This window comes from Lynx canadensis, chromosome A2 (assembly GCF_007474595.2).
Source record: "Lynx canadensis isolate LIC74 chromosome A2, mLynCan4.pri.v2, whole genome shotgun sequence".
Lineage (NCBI taxonomy): Eukaryota > Metazoa > Chordata > Mammalia > Carnivora > Felidae > Lynx > Lynx canadensis.
In genome coordinates, this window is record NC_044304.2 from 430,454 (window position 1) to 453,571 (window position 23,118).

A 23,118-nucleotide genomic window follows, 5' to 3' on the forward strand; every position below is an offset into this window, starting at 1 on the left:
TGGAAAGCCGACTCGGGGGTCTGCGCGTTAGCGAGGAGACGCCCGTCGGAGCTTGGTAGTATCGAACGTCGGTCAGGATACGGGAACGTGGGCCCACCCGGTCTCGCTGGTGGGAGTCTAAGGAGGTGACAGTTGGGCAGCCTCTTCCCAAAATAGAAAACGTTCTTGCCCTGCGACCCAGTGGTTCTCCTGGGATCTGCCGCAGACGCTCCCGGAAGCACACGTAGCCGAGGGCGCTTCCCTGCGGTCACTGGCGTGATGCTGCTTGTGATAGTGGAGCCTTGAAGCCACTCGTGTGTCCATCAGCAGGGGATGGAACGAGTCAAGTCTGGACGGCTCTGTGGCCGTTAAGACCCGTCATCGTGAGAAAAGCCAGTTTTAGGCAGATACGTTCTTCCTCGGTAAATATTTATTGACTACCTACTGTGTGTGCCGGTGACTCGTGAAGTCCAGCGGGGGTGACGGAAGCAGGCCCTCGCACAGACGCGTGTGTGACTGCAGATGGCCGTGTTTCTTCTTCCCACAGCCTGCGAGAGCCGCCAGGACTCGGCCGCGAACTTGACCAGCCCCAATGGCAGCAACAGTATTAGCATGTCGGTGGAGATTAACGGGATCATGTACACAGGTAGGACCAGCCGGGCCCCACGCCGTCCTTGGGCGCTTGTCTCTCCGTTGACTCGGGAGCCCCGGGTCGCCCCTCCCCCCCGGGCCGGCCGGCCGGAGCCCATAGGAGACCGCAGCGAGGTAGTCCGCACGGCGTCCGTAGCACGGTGCTGGGCACACGGCAGTTGCTCAGAAGGCACACCCCTTGTCGCGTTCTTCCTGTGGCAGGTGGTGTTGACGAGTTCCTTCCCAACAACCCGAGTAGTCAGCCGGGAGCTCCCACGGGCCACCAGGAGGTGCCGTGGACACAGAGCGGCTCCGCTGCTAAGGGAGGGCGACTCCCAGGGACAGAGAAGGGGGGGACCTGTGGCCTCCCCGTCCCCACAGCCCCCGTGGGTGACTTTGCGGGGTGTCAGTGCTCAGGACCTTTCGACTCGGTGACGTGTTTCTCCTCCTGTCCTCGCGTTAGGAGTGCTGTTTGCTCAGCCACCGTCCGCTCCCAGCAAAGGCGGTGGTGGTGGCAGCCGGGGAGGGACCAGCGGGACCACCAGCAGCAGCAGCAGCAGCAGCACGGGCAGCCAGGCCGGGCCGGCGGGCTTGTCCACACCTGCCACGTCTTCTACCTCAAATAACTCATTGCCTTAACCGCACCACTCCCCACCTGCCACCCCCCCGCCCCTGCCTGGGTGGGGGGTCGAGGTGGGCCACGCAGGGGCCGGGACGGCGGAAGATACGGGTGGGGAGGGGAGGTATCCACAAAGGAGCCACAGCTAACGCCAAAAAGAAAAGAAAAAAATATATACATATATATATATAAAGAAAATTTAATAAAACAGGGGAAAACCAAGGAACACTTGAATTACTCAGGTTTCGGACATTCAGAGACACGAATTGTGAGAACAGCAAAGGAAATCGGAAAAGAGAGAGGCATATGTCTCCTAGGCTTTCCTGCAGCCCTGCCGGACCGACCGACCGACTGGGGTCTGGGGTCTGGGGTGTGTTTGGACCAGTTGCCATGGGAGGCCAATCCTGTTTACCTCATACATCTCTGCACTGTGTGTTTTCATTTTTGTCTGTTTTTTTTTTTTTTTTTTGCCTTTTTTTTTTTTCCCATTCATCACACACCACACCCAGCTCCTTGTGTTGAATGAAACCCCTGAGCCACGATCAGTAGAGTTTTTTTTCTCGTTGCTTTTTGGGAACTTTTTTTTTTTTTTTTTTTTAAGAAACAGTGATACTCAAACTCTATAGGGTTTTTAAGAGGTTTCGGGGTTTTGTTTTGTAAATAATCTATTTTATTCTTGGGGGAGGAATCAAACCTTAGGAAAAGGATATATATATATATATCTATATATTTGTGTTCATTCAGGGAAACTGGACTTGAAAATGCAAAAAAAAAAAAAAAAAAGAAAAGTAATACCCTTTTTATTTTCCCATAACTGATTTGGGTTCCTTGTGCGTTTCCTGTAGCGCAGTGGGCAGCTGGCAGGCCCAGAGCCAGGAGAGGTGATGAACTCAGGTGCTACGGGGGGTGGGGGGTGGGGGCGGGCGTGAATTCAGACCGGTGACCGGCGAGGCGACCGTGACATCCGTGGTCCTGTCTGTTCGCTGTGCTTTTCGTGCTGGCGCTGCAGAGGCCGGAAGTCTTAAGTGGAAAGCGCAGGGTGAAGGACCTCGGCGTGGGAGGGGGCTCCCTCCACCTGTCCAGCCCCCGGGCTCCTGTCTCAGGGATCAATGTGGCCTGGGGGCTCCCGAGTGAAAGGGCTACTCCGGGAGATTATCCATACTGGGGACGGGGTGAGCCGGGCTTAGCTCAGGGCGAGGTTTTTGGGGCCACGGCATCCTGAACCCCCCCCCCCCAATTCTCTTCTCCTTAACTGTCGCCTTTTTCTCTCTTGGCCCCTTTTGCTTGGGGCCACACCTCCCTGCAGGAACTAAAGTAACTGAATGGAGACCACACCAGGTCCCCACACGCCCCGTCCTCCTGGTTAGAAGGTGGGTGTCGGGGGGGGGGGGCACCGCTGGAGGGAGGGGGCTATTGCAGTGGCTGGTGATGGGCCTCAGGAGGCGGCAGTGTCTGCCCCAGGCGGGTCTGGGGACTTTCTTGGCTGCCCTGCCGTCCCGTGTCCCCGTGGACCAGGTGGTGTTGGGTAGTGTTTTCACACGGTGCGGGATTTTCGTTTGGGGAGGGGGTGGCTGGGCTGTTCCCGGGGCGAGGCTGTACTCTCTACTTGGGCTCAGGAGCCCAGCTTCAGGAGGCTGAGGGGCAGTGCCAGCCTGGCGGCCTCCCAGCTTCCCCCACCCAGGCATCACCCTGTAGCCTTGGAGACCTGGGGGCAGGGGGAGGTCCTGAGCCCCCCAGGTCTGGGTTTTCTGTTATGTGGGGCTTTGGTGTGTGTTTGGAAGGCAACCCCTTTCTTTGGGATATCTCAGGGTCGTTGACACCCCCACACCCCACCCTTTCAGGAGTGGGTGGCAGGAGTGGGGTTTCCTCTCTGCTTTTCCTTCTAGAAGGTTCTGCCCTTCCCGTCTGTCACTGCAGCAGCACAATCATTGTGGGAGGGGGATCCCTTGTCCCCGGGCACAGTCGGGCTCCACGCGAGAACCTGGGAGCCCCTGCCCCTTCTCTCCTCCCGCCCGGAACTGCCCCGTGGGCGCCCTGGGCCCACGTTGGGGGGGGGGGGGTCTGCAGCGCTTTCTTCCTACCTCAGGTCTGACTCTTGATGCCAAAACCCGTGCCCGGGCCTGGCCCTCTGCAGCTGGCCCAGGGTCTCCGCAGGGACGTGCACCTGTCCCCTCGACTCCCCCCCACCCCCGCCCGTGGGGCCCCTCCCCCTGGAAAGCCTGTGCGCCCGCTTTGTTCGTGCGTGTGCTGTGTGTCCACGTGTGTCTTGTGGGTGGTGTGGCCTCCCGGATGTAACGCAGGGTGTGGCCCGCTGTTCCAGTGGTGACTGTAGGGACAGGTGGGGGCGGGGCTTGGGCGGGGCTCGGGGCCGGGTCCCACCCTCCAGGCCACAGCCGGGGCGGCAGTGGGCCTGCGAGCCGGTGGGGCCCTCCCCTGCCTCTGCCTTAGGTGCCCGCGTTCAGCCCCCTGCCACTGCGGTCTCTGGGCTTAGGGAAGGGGAGGCTTTCTGGGGTGCGGATGGGCACCCCCTTATGCAAACCCGGGTGGGGATGGGGGCGGCTGTGTCCTGGTTGGTGCACTGTTCGTTCCAGAGCGGGTGGACCCCAGACTCAGGGTGGAGAGGTGCTCCCTGGGGCTGTCTTGCTGGAGGTGTTGCTTCTAGAATCTTCCGTGCGCCCACCCCCGAGCTGGGGGCTGGGCTCTCTGGGGGCGGGCAGGCGTGGTAGTCTCCATTCCTCTGCATTTGTAAACCCATTTTCACTGTATCACTTTTGCCCACTGTCTCCTTTTTTCCCCCTTAACTTTGCTTCTGCGTTTTTTCTTGGCAAACATGAATTCAGCCTTTCATTCCTGACAGAAATTTCAGTTTCTCTGGGGTTTGTCAGACGGCGTGGGTACCGCGCCAGGACTCAGGTTAAAGTGAAAAAAACTTCCAAAAAAAAAAAAAAAAAAAAAGGTTTAAAACGACTCTACCTCTGGCCGGGCCCGGCCTGTCGCGCCCTGGTAAGACTTCAGTGTTTGCAGAACATTCAGGTATTAAAAGGGAAAAAAAAAAAAAAAAAAAAAAGATAAAAGACCAAAAAAAAAAAAAAAAAGGAAAGAAAGAAAAAAAAGGTGTGTGATTTTGAAATTTAAAAGAACACTGAAAGTTTACATTTTATAACATTATTATGCAGATTGTATTTAAACTTCAAAAATATTTAAGACAATTGTAACCCTGTAAAGCTGATGAGGTATTAAAACAAGACAAAACACTTCTGACTTTTAACAGAAAATGTGTCCTGTGGTGGTTTTTTTCGTGGGGGGGGGGCATCAGAGGTTGTCACACTGGGGAACTCCTGGCACCAAGGGGTGGGGCCCAGGAGCCCCCCGCCCCCAAATGCCAGCTGTGTCCAGGGGACGGCCCTGGCTAAGCCATTCCTCAGCATCCCCCTTCTAAGAGTGGGTGTGTGGCCATTTGCACGTCCCTGGGGACCTGGTGGTACAAAGACTGTTTTAGGGATTTCAGGGGGGGGACCTCTGTGGCAGGGCCGGGCCTCCCAGCCTGTCCCCCCCCCCCCCAGGCTAGCTCTCCTGCCTGCAGGGTTCCTTGGCCCCCCCCCCCCCCCGGCACTGTCACTGTGGGATTTCTAACCTAGGCCCCCTGGGTGCGGCCTTCTCTGCCAGTCCCTCATCAGTCTGGAAACTTCTGCAGCACTCTGCCTTGTTTCTGCTGCCTCTGCTTCTGGGCCACCCGGGGCGCCCCTCAGCTCGACTGGCCGGACGGACGCGTGTGGGGTGCCCGCGTGGAGTCCCCCACCCCCACTGGAGCAGGGCCCAGCCTGCCCCCACCTGCCTTCCCGCCCTCTGTGCTCTGGCTCGAGGTTTCACGTCGTAGGATTCGTTGGTGCGGCCTGAGAAACCAGACCCCAGGGGTGGGGTCGGGCCTCCGCACAGACGGAAGGGGGCCCCTGGGCGCCCTGCCTCCGAACCCAAACCACACTGGCTCCGCAGCTTTGTGGCTGGGAGAGATTTTCTGGGACGTCCGCTCCATTCGCCCTCGTGACACCCGCGCACAGGCTGTGCCGGGCTCAAGGTCGGCGAGGCCTGCAGCGGGCTCGCCCCACCTCCCCCTGGCCGGCCCCTCCCGCCCGGGTCAGCCCCCCAAGGCCGCACCAGGAACGGGGGACAGCCAGCCGCCCCTCCGGTCCGAGCTGGCGGTTGCCCCGGTTTATCCACGCGCTTTCCGCACCTGCTAGAAGTGAGTCAGCTGTTCATCCTGGGCCCGGCCTCCGTGGGCCTGGGGGGCCAGGAGGGGTCGGAGGACAGGTCACCCACCTTCCTCTAGGGCCCCTCCCCCTCACACACCGGAGATCAAGAAAAATCCTTTAAAAAGGGAAAACGCTCCTTCTTGCAAACTGGCCCGGCCGGTGCTCCCCTCCATTCCTCCGCTGAAGAGCCCCTGAGGTCACACGGCCCCTGGGGGACCAGGGAGGCGGCAGGCCCCATCACTGCCCGCCCCGCCTCCCAGAACCCGGCGGCCTCTGTCCCCCTGGCCTCCCGCTCCGCGCCTGTGAGGGGGCCGGGGAGGCTCCCGGAGGTAGCGTGGGGACCCGCGTCCAGCCAGCAGAGCTGAGGGACCCTGCAAGGCACCTGGGCTCCGAGCCGGTGCCGGAAGGGATGCCTGAGCAAGGGGGCTTTCGCCGGGCCCTCTGCCTTCCCTCCCGCCGCCGTGGCCCTGGCGGGGCTGCCCCGGGAAGGGGCCTGCGGGCCGGACGCCAGAAAGGGGGGTCGGTTTGATTCTTCGGCGTGGACCCGCTGCCCACAAACAGCAGGTGCTCAATAATGAAAAACTAGTAACGAATGAGAACTCGGGGCTTAGGGGCACCTGCACGGCTCAGTCGATTAAGCGCCCGGCTCCTGATTTCCACTCAGGTTACGATCTCACGCTTCGCGGGACTGAGCCCCGTGTCCGGCTCCGTGCTGACAGGGTGGAGCCTGCTTGGGATTCTCTCCCTCTCTCCCTCCGCCCCTCCCCTGCTCCTGCTCTCTCGTTCTCTCTCCGCCCCTCCCTCGCTCCCTTGCGCTTTCTCTCGAAAACAAAAAAGAATTCAGGGCTTACTGGGGTGGCGGTGGGGGAACCTTATCTGTGCCTCAGTTTCCCCCATCCTGCTTCTGCCCCTCTAGCCACACACTACAGACTTGGATTTGGGACCAGGCATCCAGCTGGCACCAAGGAGGTCTGGCGACAGGGGTGGTCCCTGGACGACCCCCCGCCCCCCAAGTGTGGCTGTAGCCTTTCTCTTCTGACACAACTGGTCTGTCCTCATTCCACGCTGGCTGGGCTGGGGGTGGGGTGACCTCTGACCTCCTGGGAGGAGAGGAGGGGGAAGGAGGCCTGTGAGGGGCCAGGACTGCGATCCAGCTGTCGCCTGGGCCTGCCCCTGCCTGAGTGCCAGCAACCAGCACCCTCCGGGCATCAAGCCCCCTCACACCCTGGCACCCGTCTGCACAGTTGGTCGTTCTGCAACCCACATCTGCTGGGCCTGCCCCTGTGTCCTGGATCCCAGGGATCTGGAGACTTCCAGGCCAGACTTCCTGAAAGCAGACGCAGACCCAGGACCCAGATCCCATAGCTACGGGAAACTACAGTCGCTGCAGTGGCTGTGCATGTGGGGAAACTGAGGCCCAGAACTTCACAGTGATTCGCCTCACAGCTCAGAAGTGCAGGTTCAAGGGGCGCCTGGGTGGCGATCGAGTGTCCGGACTATGGCTCAGGTCACGACAGTCTCTCGGTTCGTGAGCTCAAGCCCCATGTCGGGCTCTGCGCTGACAGCTCAGAGCCTGGAGCCTGCGTTGCGTTGCCTCCTCCTCTCTCTTGGCCCCTCCCAGGCTCACACTCTCTCTCTCTCAAAAATTTTTAAAAATTGAAAAAAAAAAAAAAGTGCAGATTGAAGCCTTGAGCTGATGTTTAGAAGAAAGGCCACCAGGGTCCACTCCTGGGAGCCACACAGTGGCATTCTCAAACACATTCTCAAACCAGATTCCACAGAGCGCCGGGGACTCGGGATTCAAAGATTCGATTTGGGGAAACCAATGTTTGAAAAGCGTAAATTAGCATTCCAGGCATTTTGTTTTTCTCATTCACACTTTTTTTTTTTAATGTTTATTTGTTTTTGAGAGAGACAGTGTGAGCGGGGGAGGGGCAGAGAGAGAGGGAGACACAGAGCCCGACGCAGGGCTTGAACTCATGAACCGGAGATCATGACCCGAACAGAAGACAGACGCTTAACCGACTGAGCCATCCAGTGCTTAAAATAATATTTGAGGGGGCGCGTGGGTGGCTCAGCTGAGCACCCGACATCAGCTCAGGTCATGGTCTCATGGTTTAGTCCTTGAGTCTGAGCCCCCCTCCCATGGGGCTCTGTGCTGTCAGCGCAAAGCCTGCTTCAGATCCTGTCACCCTTTCTCTCTGCCCTTCTCCCGCTTGCACAAGCTCTCTCTCAAAAATAAACATTAAATTTTTTTTTAAATATTTAAGAAAAAACATTTGAGGAACCTAGGAGCATCAACTCGTTGTGAGGGTGGAAATCAGGGAGACCTGGTTCCACTTTCAACCTGTCTGAACTAGGAGGTCCCTGCACACTCAGCTCTCCTCACGTCAATTTACAAGAGTCCTTAAGTTCCCAATGGATCCCCGCCCTCCAGGATAAAATAAAATCCAGGCTACCCACTGGCTGAAAGGCCCTGCACTGCCCAGCTCCATCCTCCATGGTCTGCCTCGGGGCCTTTGCACGTTCCTCTGCCCACCTTTCCCTCCAAGTTGTGAATTCCCTGCTCAAGTGACACCTGCTCTCGGAAGCCCCTCTTCCAGACCCCCAAACTAGGCAGGTCCCCCGTGGCAGCCCTTCATCCCCGTAACTGCTTCTCGCTGTGGCCCCAGGGCTGGGAGCAGCCGCCCTGGGCAAAAGCCCTTTCCGGGTCCGGCCTCCCGGTCCGAGGCTCGCGCCTGCCACCTGGCGGTCGGGGCTGGAGCCGCGGATACCCCACGCCCCGAGCTCCTCGCTCAGGCGGTTCCCTCCCTCCGTCCACCCATCGTCTCCTGGATATGAAGCGGGGTTGGGGGCGCACGGTCTCCACCCTGCTCTAGGACACCTGCTCCCATAACGCCCTCGGCAGCTTGGGGCGGGCGCTTCCGGCACTGTTGCAGACCCCGGGCATCCGGCACCCTCCAGTGTCGCTGGGAATAGACGCCAAGGCCTCACCGGCTAAGTGGATTGACTTCACAGGTTTCCACCTAATTCCACGTTTTTGAAAGGCGCTGTTTGGAGACCTGGCCTGGGGCCGGCAGCTGTAGTGGAGGGTAGGCGCCCCTCAGACTGACATCGCGACTTGTTTGGCCTGCACCACGTTCCTGAAATGTACAGGTGCACTTCGTGGCCCCAGAGAAGAGGGGTCTGGGGGCGGCGGACGGTGGACCCGGGGGCGTTCAGCTAGACAGGTTAGGTACGCAGTGCGCGTTTTTCGTGCAAATGATTATCGAGGCCTGCGAGCTCGGGACTTTACTATTCGCACATTAAAAAAAAGAAAAGGAATCGAGAGACCGTGCCACTTGGTCAAAGGCGCCCAGCGGAAACGGCCAGGCGACCTCCGGGCTCTGAAGTTCTCTGCAGGAGACCCTGAGCCCCGACTTCCCCACCTATCTGGGGGCGAGGTCTCCTTCCACGGTCACCAACCCCACGGCAGCGCCCCCACCGCCGCGGGGCGGGGATCTAGCCCCCTCTCGAGCACGTGGTCACGCGCCAGCCCGGGCGAGGAGACGTGGGCGCCGCTCTAGCCGCCGCGGCGCAGGTGCCGGAGTCTCGCTGGCGTGACGTACTTCCGGGGCGGTGGGGGGGAGGCAAGATGGCGGCTCCCATGGAAGTGGCCGTGTGTACGGACTCGGCGGCCCAGCTGTGGAGCTGCATCGTGTGGGAGCTGCATTCGGGCGCCAATTTGCTCACGTACCGCGGCGGCCAGGCCGGACCCCGCGGCCTGGCGCTGCTCAATGGCGAGTACCTGCTGGCGGCGCAGCTGGGCAAGAACTACATCAGCGCCTGGGAGCTGCAGCGGAAGGTGCGGCGGCGCGCGCCCCGGCCCGGGCTTCGTCGGAGAGTGCGCGGGGTGCCCCAGAGTGGGGTCGGGGGACGGGTCGGTGGGGCCCGCGGGGTCCCTGGACCGGGGCGGGGGTGGTCTCGGTTAGGGTGCGGTGCGCATGCGCGGGTCTGGGGGCGGTTGGCGAGGAGGGAGGCTCGCTCTGGGTTGGGTGGGGATCGTTGGCGCGGGGCTGAGGGTGGGCCACTGGGGAGAGTGAGGAGCGTCTGCGGGGCAGGCACCCTTGATGGGCTGGGGAAGTGGGAGGGAGCTTGGGGAGCGAAGTTTAAGTAAAGGACTTTCAGAGTGTTCGCTCTTGAATGCTCCCTCTCCGTAAAGAGAGCTTTCTGATCTTAACACGCTAATAAACTTGTTTGCTGCTCATGTAAGGAGAAGGGGGGAAAAAGGATTTTCTGTGGGGGTTCCACGGGTCTGTTGTTCTTGGAAGGTGAATATCAGAGGCCCAGGAGAGTCATGCATTTATCCCCCCCCCCCCCCCAAAGAGATACTACCCTTCATCCCAAGGGCCCATTGGTCTCTTCTTATAAACACCCAAAGTGCAGCCACTGAAGTTTCTTGCTGCCCGGCTCTGACAGCTGAAGTTTCTCGGGACAAGCTCTGTGTTCTGGCTTTACCTGGTGTGGTCCGCTCGTACTCAGGAAGTTTTCCCTTTAAAGAGATGAGAAAACTGACCGTCAGGATCACAGGCTGGATGTTAGGGAAGGCGGGGTTGTGGCACAAGCCGCCTGGCCGTGGGGCTCTCCAACTCCTTCCTGGACCTTCTGTGGCTTGCCCACCCCTACCCCCACCCAGAGTGAGCACCGTTCTGCTTTGATCCAGCAATCTGCAGGCCTCCCCCTCCAGCCTGCAAAGCCTGGGCTGGATCAGGTGCCTTCTTGATGACCCTTGATTAGTTCAAATCACCCCTGTTCCTGCCCTTCTTTCTAGCTCTCTCGGACTTTTCTCCCCACTGTCCCCTAGCTTCCGAGTTCCACGTGAAGCTCAGAGGCTTCTTATGTCTCTCTAGGACCAGCTCCAGCAGAAGATCATGTGTCCTGGACCTGTCACCTGTCTGACCACGTCGCCCAATGGCCTGTATGTCCTGGCGGGGATTGCAGAGAGCATATACCTGTGGGAGGTAAGAGCAGGCGTAAAACCAAGGTAGTGGGATTTGGACTCAGGGCGCTGGGTTAATTAGACCGTGTTGTCACCAACAGTTGCTTATGTTTGGGCGGGGGACACCCGCGTCACCTCCTGCACAGACAGCACAGGGTTTGGAGCCAGAAGATGGACACATAATCACGCTCTGCCTTTCTTGAACTTGTCCACACCTGTAAAACGGCCTTTGTACTTCCCCCAGAGGTCTGAGGGCCACAGAGATACGAGGGGGCTTAGTTATTTCACCCCAGAGGCTTTTAATGATTTTAACGATTTTTAATGATTCTAAAACTAGGAAGTGGTTGCTCTGGTGCAGGGAGGGAAACTGGGGCGGGGGGGTTTCTTCAAAGGTTGCCCATCGTGGTAGAAATCCTTGCCCTGGTGCAGGGAGCGTGGGCAGAAATCAATGTCCCCTTTCCCTCTCTAATGAGGGACGTCTTGGGTCTTGGCTGGTGGGCTCTGTGGTCTGACCCTGGCTCCCTCACCCTCCATGGACACAAGGGGGCGCCCCCCACAGCCAACCCAAGGCAGCAACTCCGGCTGAGGACCTGACTCCGGTATCTGCCACTGTCCACCTTTCCCCCCTTCCATCTGTGTGGATGAGGGGGGAGGAAAGCTGGAAATCCCCAGAGCGGGGGCCTCAGGGGGAGGCTGTTTCTCCGGCTTTTCCTTATGTAAGGACACCAACGGTTAGATTCAGGGCCACCCTCTGGTGTGCGGTTAGACTTGTAAAGACCCCGTGTTCAAGGAAGGCCTCAGGTCTCAGGAGTTAGAACGTGAATCTGTGTATTAGGGGAACTAATACAACTCGCAACAGAGTCTTGGCCCCCCAGCCCACCCCACCTTCCCAGGCTCACGTGTCTGTGCCGCCAGGGGCCTCCCCCTTGCCCCCGGCCCCGGCCACTGGCCCATCCCCCTGCGGTGGCGTCTGAAGACGGTGACTTCCCGCTCCTGGGTCCCAGGTCTGGCTGGTTCTGGAGGGAAGGGCTCACGGTCTCACCAGCCTCTTCTGTGGCCTTGTCACTCTCCTCCATGCAGACAGCCCATGCCCTCCCCGGACGCCACGGTTACGTGACGGCCTTGTCCCGCACTGGACAGGGGTCCTCGGGCCAGCTGACGCACAGGGCTCAGAGGTCAGGGTGACTGTGGACGAGGGGGTGGGAGCTCCAACAAGATCATCATCCATTTGGGGATGTCCTAGGCAGGACAGCCGGGAAGAGGCATGGCCTCCCACCAGGCCTCAGTATTCCTCCCAGACACCCTGGCCGTGAACCCCTGACCCGAGCGCTGGGACAGTCAGTGTGGACAGGCTCTCCCCCCAGTGCCCCCGTGTGACCTGGCAGCCGGGGGAGGTGGGGGCAGCGCCCGTTTCCTGCCCTGACCTGTGTGCACCCTCCACAGGTCTCCACGGGGAACCTTCTGGTCATCCTGAGCCGCCACTATCAGGATGTGTCATGCTTGCGGTTCACTGGGGACAGCAGCCACTTCCTCTCGGGGGGCAAAGACTGCCTGGTGCTGGTGTGGAGCCTGTGCAGGTGGGGCCTCGGGCCCTCTCGGGTCGGGTCTGGCCACAGCGCACGTGGCAAGAGCCGTGCCGGGGCCCCAGGGTGGGAGGGGGCTGAGAGCCAGGCGGGGCGTCAGGGTGTGGGCCCCCTCCCCCCCCTTGCTGAGGTCTGTTTCTTGCACACAGCGTGCTGCAGGTGGACCCCTCCAGGACCCCAGCCCCCCGGCATGTCTGGTCTCGTCACACCCTCCCCATCACAGACCTGCACTGTGGCTTTGGGGGGCCCCTGGCCCGGGTGGCCACCTCTTCGCTGGACCAGACGGTGAAGGTAGGGACCCCCCTCCCCCAAGTGGATCTGTGAGTCATGTCCTGGCAGCGGGCAGGCTCTTGGCCAGCGTGAGCCAGTGAGTCGCCTCCTTTCCCCAGGCTGGCAGCTCCAGACAGCTCCTAATCCCCCTGATGCCTCCCGCCTCAAGGACGGCCAGAGGGTGGACGGTCCAGGCCTGCGTCGGCTTGGAAATTCCCAGTTGGCTGCCTGTGCCTGGCGGCTCCCTGGCCAGACCTCGGGGGATTTGAGGGCACGCTGGCCCTTTGGGCTTTGCGGTGGGCGGGGGGCCAGCGGCGGCTAAAGCAGGTGGGGGGAGGGGTCATGGGCCTGAGAGGCGAGTTCTGCCCCTGGGAAGGCTGGGTCTCTCCACACCCCCGACCCCCGGGCCACGGCTGCGGCCCCGGTTCCCGGGGGTCCAGAGCGGCCAGAGCTCCTATCGCACCCACACCCCCAGCTGTGGGAGGTCTCGTCGGGCGAGCTCCTGCTCTCTGTGCTGTTCGACGTGGCCATCGTGGCCGTGACCATGGACCTGGCCGAGCACCACCTGTTCTGTGGCGGCAGCGACGGTTCCATCTTCCAGGTCGACCTTTGCACCTGGGTGAGTGGACAGGTGGGGGAAGGGGGTGCCTGGGCCCGGGCCGGGGTGCTCGGTGGGCCGTGGGACCCCAGGTTCCCCCCGCCCCGCTGCCTGGGGCCCCCGGGCTGAGGCGCGGCCCCGGGCCCTCTTGGCCTCCACAGCCTGGGCAGAGAGAGAAGACCTTCCGGCCGGAGCAGGACAGCGGGAAGGCGTTCAGAGGGCACAGGTGCGGGGCGGGGCCGGGAGCGGGAGGGGCCCCGTGCTCGGGCTCTCGGCTTGGGGTCACCTGTGCCGCCCTCTGTGGGGCTCGTCGTCCCCAGGAACCAGGTGACCTGCCTGTCCGTGTCTACCGATGGCAGCGTGCTGCTCTCCGGCTCGCACGATGAGACCGTGCGCCTGTGGGACGTCCAGAGCAAGCAGTGCATCAGGACGGTGACCCTCAAAGGTGAGGCGCCCTGGGTGCGGGGGCACGGGGCAGCCAGCTCCTCCGGGGGCTCCCGAAGGCGCGCGGCTTCTCCGGTTTGTCCACACCACGGTTTTTCCCCGGCGAGTTGGCCGCCCCGGGGCCTGTGCTGTGAGGAGAGGCCCGGGGTCCGGGCGGTGCCGCTCCTGGACAGCTGGGGGTGAGGACTGGGGGCCCGTGGGAGCCGCCTGCGTGGCCTGGGGCGGCTTCGGACCGCGGCCTGCCCTGCCACAGGCCCTGTGACCAACGCCTCCATCATGCTGGCGCCGCTCAGCATGCTGAGCTCGGACTTCAGGCCGGGCCTGCCCCTGCCCCACTTCAACAAGCACCTGCTGGGCGCCGAGCACGGGGATGAGCCCCACCGAGGGGGCTTCACGCTGCGCCTGGGCCTCCACCAGCAGGTATGTCCCCGTCCCCACACAGGCGTCCCCTCCCTCGGGAAGACCTTCCTCTGCCCAGCTCTGCACGTTCTGTCGGGTTCGGGGTGGTGACCTGCCTCGGGCACCGGCGCTCCCGGTGAGGGGCCATCTCTGACCTGGCGACTGAGCCCAGGCGGGGGTTTGGCAGGTGAGCTCAGGAAACCCAGGGCGTTTGGAACGAGGGCGCGTTGCGGAGCAGAGCTTGGCCTGAAAGTACCGTGTGTCCGGCCTATTCTCCACGGGGGGCCGTGGGGGGGGGGGAGGGGAGCCCCCAGGGATCGCCCATCTGCCGCCCCAGGCCCAGGGGCACCCACCTGCTCTGCAGGTCCTTGCCTGGCAGGCTCGGGCCGTGCTCCGCCCACCGTTCCGTGCCGTGAACTGCACAAGCCCCTCGGGGTGTCTGGAGCCCTCCTGCAGACAGCTGGCCTCTGGCTGTGCCAACGAGGGCCGCGTGCCCGGACGCTGTCCAGCAGGAGACAGACGGCCTCCCCGCAGCAGTAGCGGCGTCCAGCCCACGGTGTGCCGGGGCCGGAGGCCTCGGCTGACCGGCCGGCCCGTCTCCTGGGCCTCCTTGACCTTGGTCCCTGCACGACCGTCAGGGCCCAGCGCTGTGCCCACGGCGTGGCCTTGGGTGTCCCTGCCCCCGGGCCGCGTTGGGAGTACATTGCACCCGTCCAGCCGGGGGGTTGGAGCCCGTGACCTCAGTAGAGACGTCGCGCGCCCCAGCCCGGCGTCTGGCGGTCCTTTCCGCAAGCCTCAGCGTCCCCTCGCCAGCGGGTGTCAGGAAGGCACCTCCCCGGCAGGGCCGCTGCCCCTGCTCACTGGGCGCCGCGCGGCCCCTTCTGTGTCGCAGGGCTCGGAGCCCAGCCACCTGGAGCGCGCAGAGCAGCTGCACGCGGTGATGAGCGGCACGATGGAGAAGGTGGGCCGGGGCCACGGGGCGGGCAGGGGACGCCCCGAGCCCCCGCCCCGTCCGGGACCCGCAGGCGACCCGGCTCCCTGCCCTTCCCCAGAGCGTCCTGGGCGGCCAGGACCAACTGCGGATCCGCGTGGCCGAGCTGGAGGACGAGGTGCGGAACCTGCGGAAGGTCAACCGCGACCTGTTCGACTTCTCCACGCGCATCATCACGCGGCCGGCCAAGTGAGCCCCCCCGCCCGCCGAGCGGCCCCTGGACGTGTTGCCCCCTCCAGGAGCCTCGTGTACCTCGTGTTGGCCACCGGTGCCTCCGTGCGGCTTCTGGTGCTGCTCTGTCTTTAACAAAAGGACTAAAAGGCTCTTCTCTTCAACCCTCTGTGTGCCCTGGCGGTGGCGGGGGGTGGTCCCAGGTCCCGCGTGGTGGCCCCAGGACTCCTAGCGGGACCTGTTTCAGCAGAGCGCCCTGAGTCCGGTTTTTAAAACTCTGTCAAGAAGTCACGGTTCTTGTCAGAGACTGGTCGGCTGCCCCAGGGCTTTCGCTCGACCGTGAGGACCAGGCCACACTCGGCGGGAGGGTGTGCTGGGGCAGGGGTGGCTTCTGAGGTGCGGGTGGAGGTTACCCGGGGCAGGAACGGTTCAGAGAGCGCAGCGTGGTCCCACCGGTCCCGTCCCTTTGATGGCCTCCCAGCAAGGGCGCCCCCAGCCTGGCTCACGTGGTGGCGGTTCTGGGCCAGAGTCCTCCAGAAGGACGTGTGCCCACACGGCCCGATGAGGACGTCCCTTGGCCTAAAAGGGCCTGAGAGAGGCCAGGGACACCTGCCCTGGGGATGTGGCCAGTGGTCAGCCGGCACCTGGAGCCCAGCTCAGACACGTGGGCCCCACAGCCATCCTCGGAACTTTCCAGAAGGCTGCCCACCCCTGACAGCTCAGCTTAATGACCTAGAAAATCCACGTGGTTGAGCAGGTGCTGGAGAACCTGGGGCTGGAACCAGCAGTCCCAGCTGGGATCCCGCTCCTGGGCTCAGGGATGGCCCCTTCCTCCGGCCGTGCGCCCTGGCCACGGGTCTCGCCGCACGGCAGCTGATAGGGCATGAGACGGGGTCCTGCTGGCTAACTGGGGACAGCACGTTGGAAGCCCCCCGCCCCCACAGCTTTCGGTTGGGCTCCATCAGCCCCTTGAGGCCAGAATGGGGTTACGACAGGCCCTGGGCCTCTGGGGTTCCCGTCGGCAGCGGAGGGCAGGGAGGGGCTTAGCCAGGGTCCCAAGGGTGCCAGCCCCCTCCCGAGAGCGCCAGGGTCTCTGTCTTCCCATCTGTAGGCTGGGCCCAGGCTGTCCTCACCCTCGGGTCTCCAGAAAGTCTGGAAGATCTGGTTTGACTGAGGCTCTGGTGCCCAGACCCAAGCGAGGGTCCCTCGGAGCCCCTGGTGCCTGTGCCCCTGTGCCCTCCCTCCATGCCCTTGGCTGCCTGTACGTGTTCCAGGAGTAAATGTTTCAGAAGGAGATGTGTCGCTGGTTCTGGGGGCCGGGTGCTGGGAAGGGAGCTGGCAGGTGGCCACGAGATGGGCTGAGCGTTTCGACCTTCGTCTGGAGGCCGCCCTTCCTGGCTCTGCATTCTTGCCTCGGGGGTGCTGTTCCCCCTGACCTCCCAAGGATTCACAGGGTCAGAGCCCCCCCCCCCCCCCCCCCACCACTCTGGACCCTCAGCTGCTGACTCCGTGGGTCCTGGGGTTTCCTCCTGCCGTGTCACTCCTCCCGCCCTCTGGCCCGGGGCAGAGGCAGCCGACCTTCCTGGTTCCTGCAGGGCTGAGGGGAGGGGCGGGGGTGCTGTGATCTGACTCAGGCCCGAGAGCATCAGGGGACACTTGGTCCCCGCTGGCCTCTCCATCTGGTCACTGCAGCCTCGGAGAAGCTGCAGTCGGGCCCAGACTCAGTTTCCATATCTGTAAAGCGGGACATGGCCCTTCTGGGTCCACAGGGAGGCCTCAGAGCTTGTGCGCGGCTGGCGTGCGGCAGGTGCGTGGCACGGGGCGAACCGTCAGGTCCGGGCTGAGGTTCACGTGCACGTTCCGTAGCACAAGCTGACCCCAAATCCTGCGCAGTCGCTGCCGAGGGGAAGAGGCCGGCGACACCCGGCGCCTGCCGGCCGTGTTCCAGGAGGGAACCGCGTGTGCGCTGGTGGGGACGTGGGGCGGGTGCTGGCGTAGCAAACAGTCTGGAGGGTCCTCGGGAATCGGGCCTCCCCGTGCTCCAGCAGGCCTGTGTCCCGGCTCTCACCACACTCCCGTGTCCGGGCTCCCTTTCACCCACAGGAGATGCACGTCGGGGCGCAAAGAGGTACCTGCGCACCCACGTTCACAGCAGCACGGTCCTTAGTCACCGGACACCCCCGGGCCCGTCCGCGCACGGAGGGTAGGCACTCCGTGGTCCGTCCACACGCCCGAATGTGATCCAGCCTTAGAAAGTGCCACCTGCCACCACATGGATGGACCCCGAGGACACTGCGCGGTGACGGAAGCCAGACCCAGAAGGACACGTCCTGCGTGACCCCACGCACAGGGGGTCCCCTGAGGAGTCGCGTCCACAGAGCCAGCGAGCAGACTGGGGGAGCCAGGGGTGGGCAGGGGGCGGGGAGTCTGTGCTGCTTGGGGACAGAGTCTCAGTCTGGGGAGATGGAAAGTTCTGGAGATGGATGGTGGGGGCGGCCGCACGACCGTGTGAGTGCGCCTGATGTCACTGAGCTGTGCACTTGGAAGTGGTCGCGATGAGGGGCGCCTGGGTGGCTCAGTCGGTTAAACGTCGACTTGATTTTTGGCTTAGGTGGTGATCTCGTGGTTCCCGGGGTCCAGCCCTGCGTCGGGCTCCATGGAGCCTGCTTGAGGTTCTCACTTCTTCTCTCTGCCCTTCCCAGTTTGTCTTCTGTCTCTAAAAAAAAAAAAAAAAAAAAAAAAAAAAAAAAAAAAAAAAAACAAACAGAAAAATGGTTAAAGTGTTAAATTTTATTACGCGTTTTACCACAGTTGGGAAAAACACCTCCCGTGTGTTCACTTGTTGAATCTGCACGGCAACCGGGAGATGGGAACTATTATCGCCTTGTAAGTATGGGGAAACCGAGGCACGGTGGTCAGGGAGCTGATGCTGGGTCATACAGCTGGGAAGTGGCAGTTCTAGATTCCCGGGGCTCTAGAGAATCTAGAATCTAGTTCTAGATTCAGGGGCTCTTTGTCCCGGCCCCTGACCGTGGGGAGATGATGCAGAAAAGGCAGAAGTGTAGTGGGAACGGGCAGCTTCAGAGGGCGCCCGTGTGTGTGAGCCCTCAGAGGGCCAAGGGCGGCCGGCTGGCATCTGCTGAGCTGGCTTGGGGTGAGGGACCGTCCCCTACCCAGGACGGGCCCCTCATCCTGAGGAGTCGTGCTGTCAGAGGGACCTCACCACGGGGTGGGCAGAGCCCGGGCGGTCCCTGTGGGCTCTTTACCTCCTGGTGCCTCAGCCAGGACCAGGGCAGGTGGGTGGGCTCCCTGGTGCCAGGGGCCCCTGGCAGGACAGCGGTGACTCAGGTCAGGGCGCGAGCCTGCAACCTGGGACCTTCCCTGTCCTCGGGTGGCTGGCCAAGTGGCTGGACACGGTGGCCTTGTCGGCCGGAACCCAGGCACACAGCTCTGGACACTCTTCTCCAAATTGGATCCACACTGTTGGCTGCCGTTTGGCATTTTTATTTATCTGATGGAGTTTTATTCCTGCCTCTGTAACACTGGCTCCAAAAGGAGATGGTTTTGTGTGTGTAGATTCGCTCATTAGCCGGGAATGTTCTGTGCCCTGAGGGGTGTTGGGACACTTCCCCCCCCCCCGCCCCCCCACCTTGGGGAGGACGGGCTGAGAGGATTCCGTGCAGGGTGCTGGTGGGCCTGGGTCAGCCGGTGTTTAGTGAGTACCTGCTGCATGCCAGGGTCACGGGAAGAACCTGGTCGGAGCACGGGAGAAGGCTCGGGGGATGGTAGAGGGCAGGGAGCTATGGAAGCTTCTGGAGCAGTGGAGGGTGATGTAACTGTCCTGAGCTCAAGCATCAATTAGAGTGCCCACTGTGTGCGAGCATCAGAGACCACATTAGCAAGCCAGACCCACTCTTGCCCTCCCACTGTTGAGTAGGGAAGGTGGCCACTAAATAAAACAGATAAACCAACAAAAGTTTGACGGCATATGATCACGTAGGCGCGGGGGGCGGGGGGGGGGGCTTCACTGGGGGTGGGGAGGAAGTTCTGTATCTTTCTGGGTGACCAGCAAGAAATGTTTTTCAGAACAGGGGCATTTGGTACTGGGTCTTGAAGGGTGAGGAGTTCTCTGCTCCGAGTTACCTCCCTGCCCACAACTGGAAGGCAGGAGATCTACCCTGTAGGTTCCTATCAGACGTGATCTGCCTCGGTTTCCCCAGGGTGCACACAACGTCAGAGCGCACTCGAATGGGCTGGTCTAGGTAGAGCTGGAGGTGGGCAGTATTGCTGTGTGACCCCTCCTGGGCCTCAGCTCCCCTGACATCAACGGGCAGCGTTCCCAGGCTGGGGCATGAGCGATTCTGGGGTGGAACGGGGATGAGTGTGGGGACAGATTTGGACACAAATGCCCTTCCTGGTGCTAAGCCTCGGCTTCCTCGTCTGTAGAATGGGGAAATAACTCACCTGGCACGGAGCTGGGAAGAGCAGTGGTTGGGGACCACACCCCACCCCCACCCCCGCGCGGCGTGGCCATCTGAGCCTCAGTTTCCCGCCCTGGGTAGTGGGTCCCACTCCTCCCTAGAGGCTTGCTGACCCTGGGGAACCGGACGGAGCGAGGGCGGGCGCAGGTCGGCCGGCGGCGTGGGGGGCGGGGGCGCGCGGGGGAGGGATGCGCCTGCCCCGCGGGGGGCGGGGCAGCGAGCGGCGGGGGCCGGGCCCCAGACCCCGCCTCCTGCGCGGTGGCCCCGGCGGCTCCGCCCCGCGGCGCGGCCGGCAACTTTGGGATGGAGTTTGTGCGGGCGCTGTGGCTCGGCCTGGCGCTGGCGCTGGGGCCGGGGCCGGGGCCCGCGGGGGGCCACCCGCAGCCGTGCGGCGTCCTGGAGCGCCTGGGGGGCTCGGTGCGCCTGGGCGCCCTCCTGCCCCGCGCGCCCGCCGCCCGCGCCCGCGTCCGCGCCGCCCTGGCCCGGGCCGCCCTGGCGCCGCGGCTGCCGCACAACCTGAGCCTGGAGCTGGTGGCCGCCGCGCCCCCTGCCCGCGACCCCGCCTCACTGGCCCGCGGCCTGTGCCAGGCGCTGGCGGCGCCGGGCGTGCGGGCCGTGCTCGCATTCCCGGGGGCGCGGCCCGAGCTGCGGCAGCTGCACTTCCTGGCGGCCGCCGCCGAGACCCCCGTGCTCAGCGTGCTGCGGCGGGAGGCGCGCGCGCCCCTCGGAGACCCGGTACGCGGGGACGCCCGGGGGCCGGACGAGGGAGGCCCCGGGACGCCCTGGGGGGCGGGGGCCGGGGGTCCGACGCCAGAGGCGCCGGGGGGGGGGGGCGCTGGCACAGGAGCCCCCGGGGCTCGCGGGACGTGAACTCCTGACCCCGGATGCCCCCTAGGGCGCGGGGACCCAGAAACGGCGGGCGACCCGGTGCGATGCTTCTGGACCCAGGATGGCCAAACCCACACGAGGCCCCCCTCGAGGGGGGCGGTGGGGGGCGGCGGGGCCGCATCTCCTGCGCAGACCCCCTTCCTGGGCTTTGGTGACGGGGTCTCCCCACCGTGGCTGCTGCCCTTGTGGGCCCCAGAAGCCCTCCCCGGTCGGAGGGCGCCCCCCAGCCCCACCGAGCTGGGCCCCGGGCTGGGAGGGGAAACAGGTCTTTCTGCCCGTTTCTGGGGTGCAGTTCCGGGGTCTGCTGGTCTCCCCAGTCTCCTCCCCGCGACGGGCCACCCTCCCTGTCAGTCAGACCCTTCCCTCCGCATCTCTGGAGTTTATTCTCTCCTTGATTCCGCCTCTGGGCCTGGATCTGGGCCCGAAGAAGCACAAAGCGGGATACGGATGAGGGGTGACTGAGAGGGCTCTGGGGACCCCCGTGGTGCCTCTGGGAAAGGCCCCCTTACAAGGACAGCAGGGAGGGGCCCAACCTAGAGATATGGGGACTGGTAGGGGCCTCCCGCCTTCCGAACGCAGCTTGAAGCCCCTCCAGGCCGTCCTTCTCCTCAGGGAGGGGAGGCCTCGACTCTAGAGGAAGCCTGGGGTCTCCTTAACCCCGCTGTCCCCGCCTCGAGGCGGGCCCCCTGCGCCGACCTTGTGGGAAAGGTACAGAACTCAAAGCCAGGCCTATGGCGCCCTCTGCTGCCGCCTCCAGGCCCGGAGCCCCTGCTATTTACGTCGGTCTTTTGGGAGGACTCGCTTGGACCCCCAGGGACTGAACAGCAGCCTCAGCCCTGGGCATCCTGTCCTCGCCCGGGCAACACCCTGCTCGCCTTAGGTGTCTGGCATTGCCCTCTCTCTCCTCCTTCACAGGCTAAGAGCAAGTCCCGGAGAACTTTCTGGGTGCCACAGGGCATAGAGGAGTCCCTCAGCCCCTGGCTCGCCAGGGAAGTCTGAATAGGGGATGGGTGATGGACCTGGGTTTTGAAGGATGTGTAGGAGTTGGGTGCCGGGGGGGGGAGAGAGAGAGAGAGAGAGAGAGAGAGAGAGAGAGAGAGGAGAGGTGTTCCAGCTGGGAAATGCGAAAAGCCCCAAAGTGGGGTGCGACCAGGGTGACCAGAGCCAAGCGAGTAGGCCCTGAGTGTCAGGCCAAGGAGGCTGGGCTTTGTGCTGATGGTGGTGGGGAGACAGAGAGGGTTGAGAGCAGGGGCGGGCTGGCGGAGGCAGGCATGCCGCCCGGTCTTAAAGAGGACGTCTGTTTATCGAGCACCTACTCGTGGGGGTGGGGAGGGTGCGGTGGGTCACAGGTCGCCAGCCCTGACTGTGCCCACCCCCTTTCCAGAATCCGTTCCACCTGCAGCTGGACTGGGCCAGCCCCCTGGAGACGCTGCTCGACGTGCTGGTGTCTGTGCTGCAGGCCCATGCCTGGGAGGACGTCGGCCTGGTGCTCTGCCGCGTGCGGGACCCTGCTGGGCTGGTGGCCCTCTGGGCCGCCCGGGCCGGCGGGGCCCCAAAGCTCGTGCTGGACCTGGGTCGGCCGGAGCCGGGTGCCGCGGGGCTGCAGGCACGCCTGGCCCCCCTGGGGGCCCCGGCGGGGGGCTCGGCCCCAGTGCCCGTGGCTGCACTCCTTGGCTGTGACGCCGCCCGCGCCCTCCGGGTGCTGCGGGCCGCGCCCCCGGGGCCCCGCTGGCTGCTGGGCACACCACTGTCCCCTGAGGTACTGCCCACGGACGGCCTGCCCCTCGGGCTGCTGGCGCTGGGCGAGGTGGCTCGGCCCCCGCTGGAGGCCGCCATTCATGACGCCGTGGAGCTGGTGGCTCGCGCCCTGGGAAGCGCGGCCCGTGCGGAACCGGAGCGCGCCCTCCCCCCCGCCGCGGTCAACTGCCACGACCCACGCCCGGCCGGGTCCCTGTCCTCGGGCCGCTTGCTGGCACGGTGAGTGAGGGGTGTGCGGGTCCCGTCTGTGAGTCGGGAAAGGCACCATTGTTGGGTCCGTGCTGTATACCGGGCATCGTGTCCTCCCGAGAAAGCGGGTTTTGACCCTAAGGTGGAAGCAGGGCAGGGGAAGGGGCAGGCGGGGGCTCAGGGCGCTCTGGGGGCAGCGTGCAGGGCAGGGGAAGTGAACCAGCCAGGCGGCCTCGCCGGGCATGGGAACCGGGAAGTCGTCGCTTTCGGGCCGGGGGCACCGTCACCGCCCCCGTGGCGCGGGTGCCACGCTGGCAAGGGGTCCGGCCCCCGCTGCCTGACGGTGCCCCCCTCCGCCCCCCCCCCCCCCCCCCAGGTTCCTGGCCAACACGTCCTTCCAGGGCCTCACGGGGCCGGTGTGGGTGACCGGCTCCTCCCAGGTGCACGTGTCGCGGCACTTCCGAGTGTGGAGCCTGCGCCAGGACCCGCGGGGCGCCCCGGCCTGGGCCACGGTGGGCAGCTGGCGGGCCGGGCGGCTGGAGTCGGAGCCGGGCGGCGCGGCCGCGCGGCCCCCGCCGGCGCCGGGAGCCGGAGGCCGGCCCAGGCTGCGCGTGGTGACGCTGGTGGAGCACCCGTTCGTGTTCGCCCGCGAGCCGGACGAGGACGGGCAGTGCCCCGCGGGGCGGCTGTGCCTGGCCCCCGGCACCAACGACTCGGCCGCGCTGGACGCGCTGTTCGCCGCCCTGGCCAACGGCTCGGCGCCGCGGGCGCTGCGCAAGTGTTGCTACGGCTACTGCATCGACCTGCTGGAGCGCCTGGCGGAGGACGCGCCCTTCGACTTCGAGCTGTACATCGTGGGCGACGGCAAGTACGGCGCCCTGCGGGACGGC

General features: G+C 63.9%; 3 protein-coding genes across 10 annotated transcripts in view; all 3 read left to right on the plus strand.

Annotated features, from left to right (window-relative positions):
• Window positions 1–4,295, plus strand: part of ARID3A (AT-rich interaction domain 3A) — a 32,118-nt gene extending 27,823 nt beyond the window's left edge. For all 7 annotated transcript variants that reach the window (XM_030297642.1, XM_030297651.1, XM_030297680.1 and 4 more), the window contains 2 exons: window positions 527–625; window positions 1,073–4,295. In XM_030297642.1, coding sequence (XP_030153502.1) covers window positions 527–625; window positions 1,073–1,248 — 275 coding nt within the window. In that variant the 3' untranslated portion in view covers window positions 1,249–4,295. The remainder of the gene's footprint in view (window positions 1–526; window positions 626–1,072) is intronic.
• Window positions 4,296–8,314: 4,019 nt separating this feature from the next.
• On the plus strand, window positions 8,315–17,630 carry WDR18 (WD repeat domain 18). Of its 2 annotated transcripts, XM_030297951.2 has the most exons (11): window positions 8,315–9,322; window positions 10,368–10,478; window positions 11,900–12,033; window positions 12,189–12,330; window positions 12,785–12,928; window positions 13,069–13,133; window positions 13,228–13,352; window positions 13,605–13,771; window positions 14,643–14,711; window positions 14,803–14,930; window positions 17,016–17,630. In XM_030297951.2, the coding sequence occupies exons 1-11, from the start codon at window positions 9,113–9,115 to the stop codon at window positions 17,077–17,079; spliced, it is 1,359 nt and encodes a 452-aa protein (XP_030153811.1). In that variant the 5' UTR covers window positions 8,315–9,112; the 3' UTR covers window positions 17,080–17,630. The 2 variants fall into 2 exon arrangements, with proteins under 2 accessions (XP_030153811.1, XP_030153821.1); XM_030297961.1 differs by lacking the exon at window positions 17,016–17,630 and having other exon boundaries at window positions 9,113–9,322; window positions 14,803–14,934.
• A 2,066-nt stretch (window positions 17,631–19,696) lies between these two features.
• The window catches only part of GRIN3B (glutamate ionotropic receptor NMDA type subunit 3B), a 4,344-nt gene continuing 922 nt past the window's right edge, over window positions 19,697–23,118 (plus strand). Inside the window, exons 1-3 of the mRNA XM_030335015.1 lie at window positions 19,697–20,128; window positions 21,666–22,258; window positions 22,605–23,116. Of these exons, the coding sequence (XP_030190875.1) occupies window positions 19,697–20,128; window positions 21,666–22,258; window positions 22,605–23,116 (1,537 nt within the window). The remainder of the gene's footprint in view (window positions 20,129–21,665; window positions 22,259–22,604; window positions 23,117–23,118) is intronic.

Excerpts from the sequence above, each read along its gene's own strand:
- WDR18 (XM_030297951.2), top strand. The coding sequence starts at position 9,113 with ATGGCGGCTCCCATGGAAGTGGCCGTGTGTACGGACTCGGCGGCCCAG. Across the intron at positions 12,034-12,188 it reads CTGGTGTGGAGCCTGTGCAG|CGTGCTGCAGGTGGACCCCT; the intron begins GTGGGGCCTCGG and ends TCTTGCACACAG. Across the intron at positions 13,353-13,604 it reads CAGGACGGTGACCCTCAAAG|GCCCTGTGACCAACGCCTCC; the intron begins GTGAGGCGCCCT and ends GCCCTGCCACAG.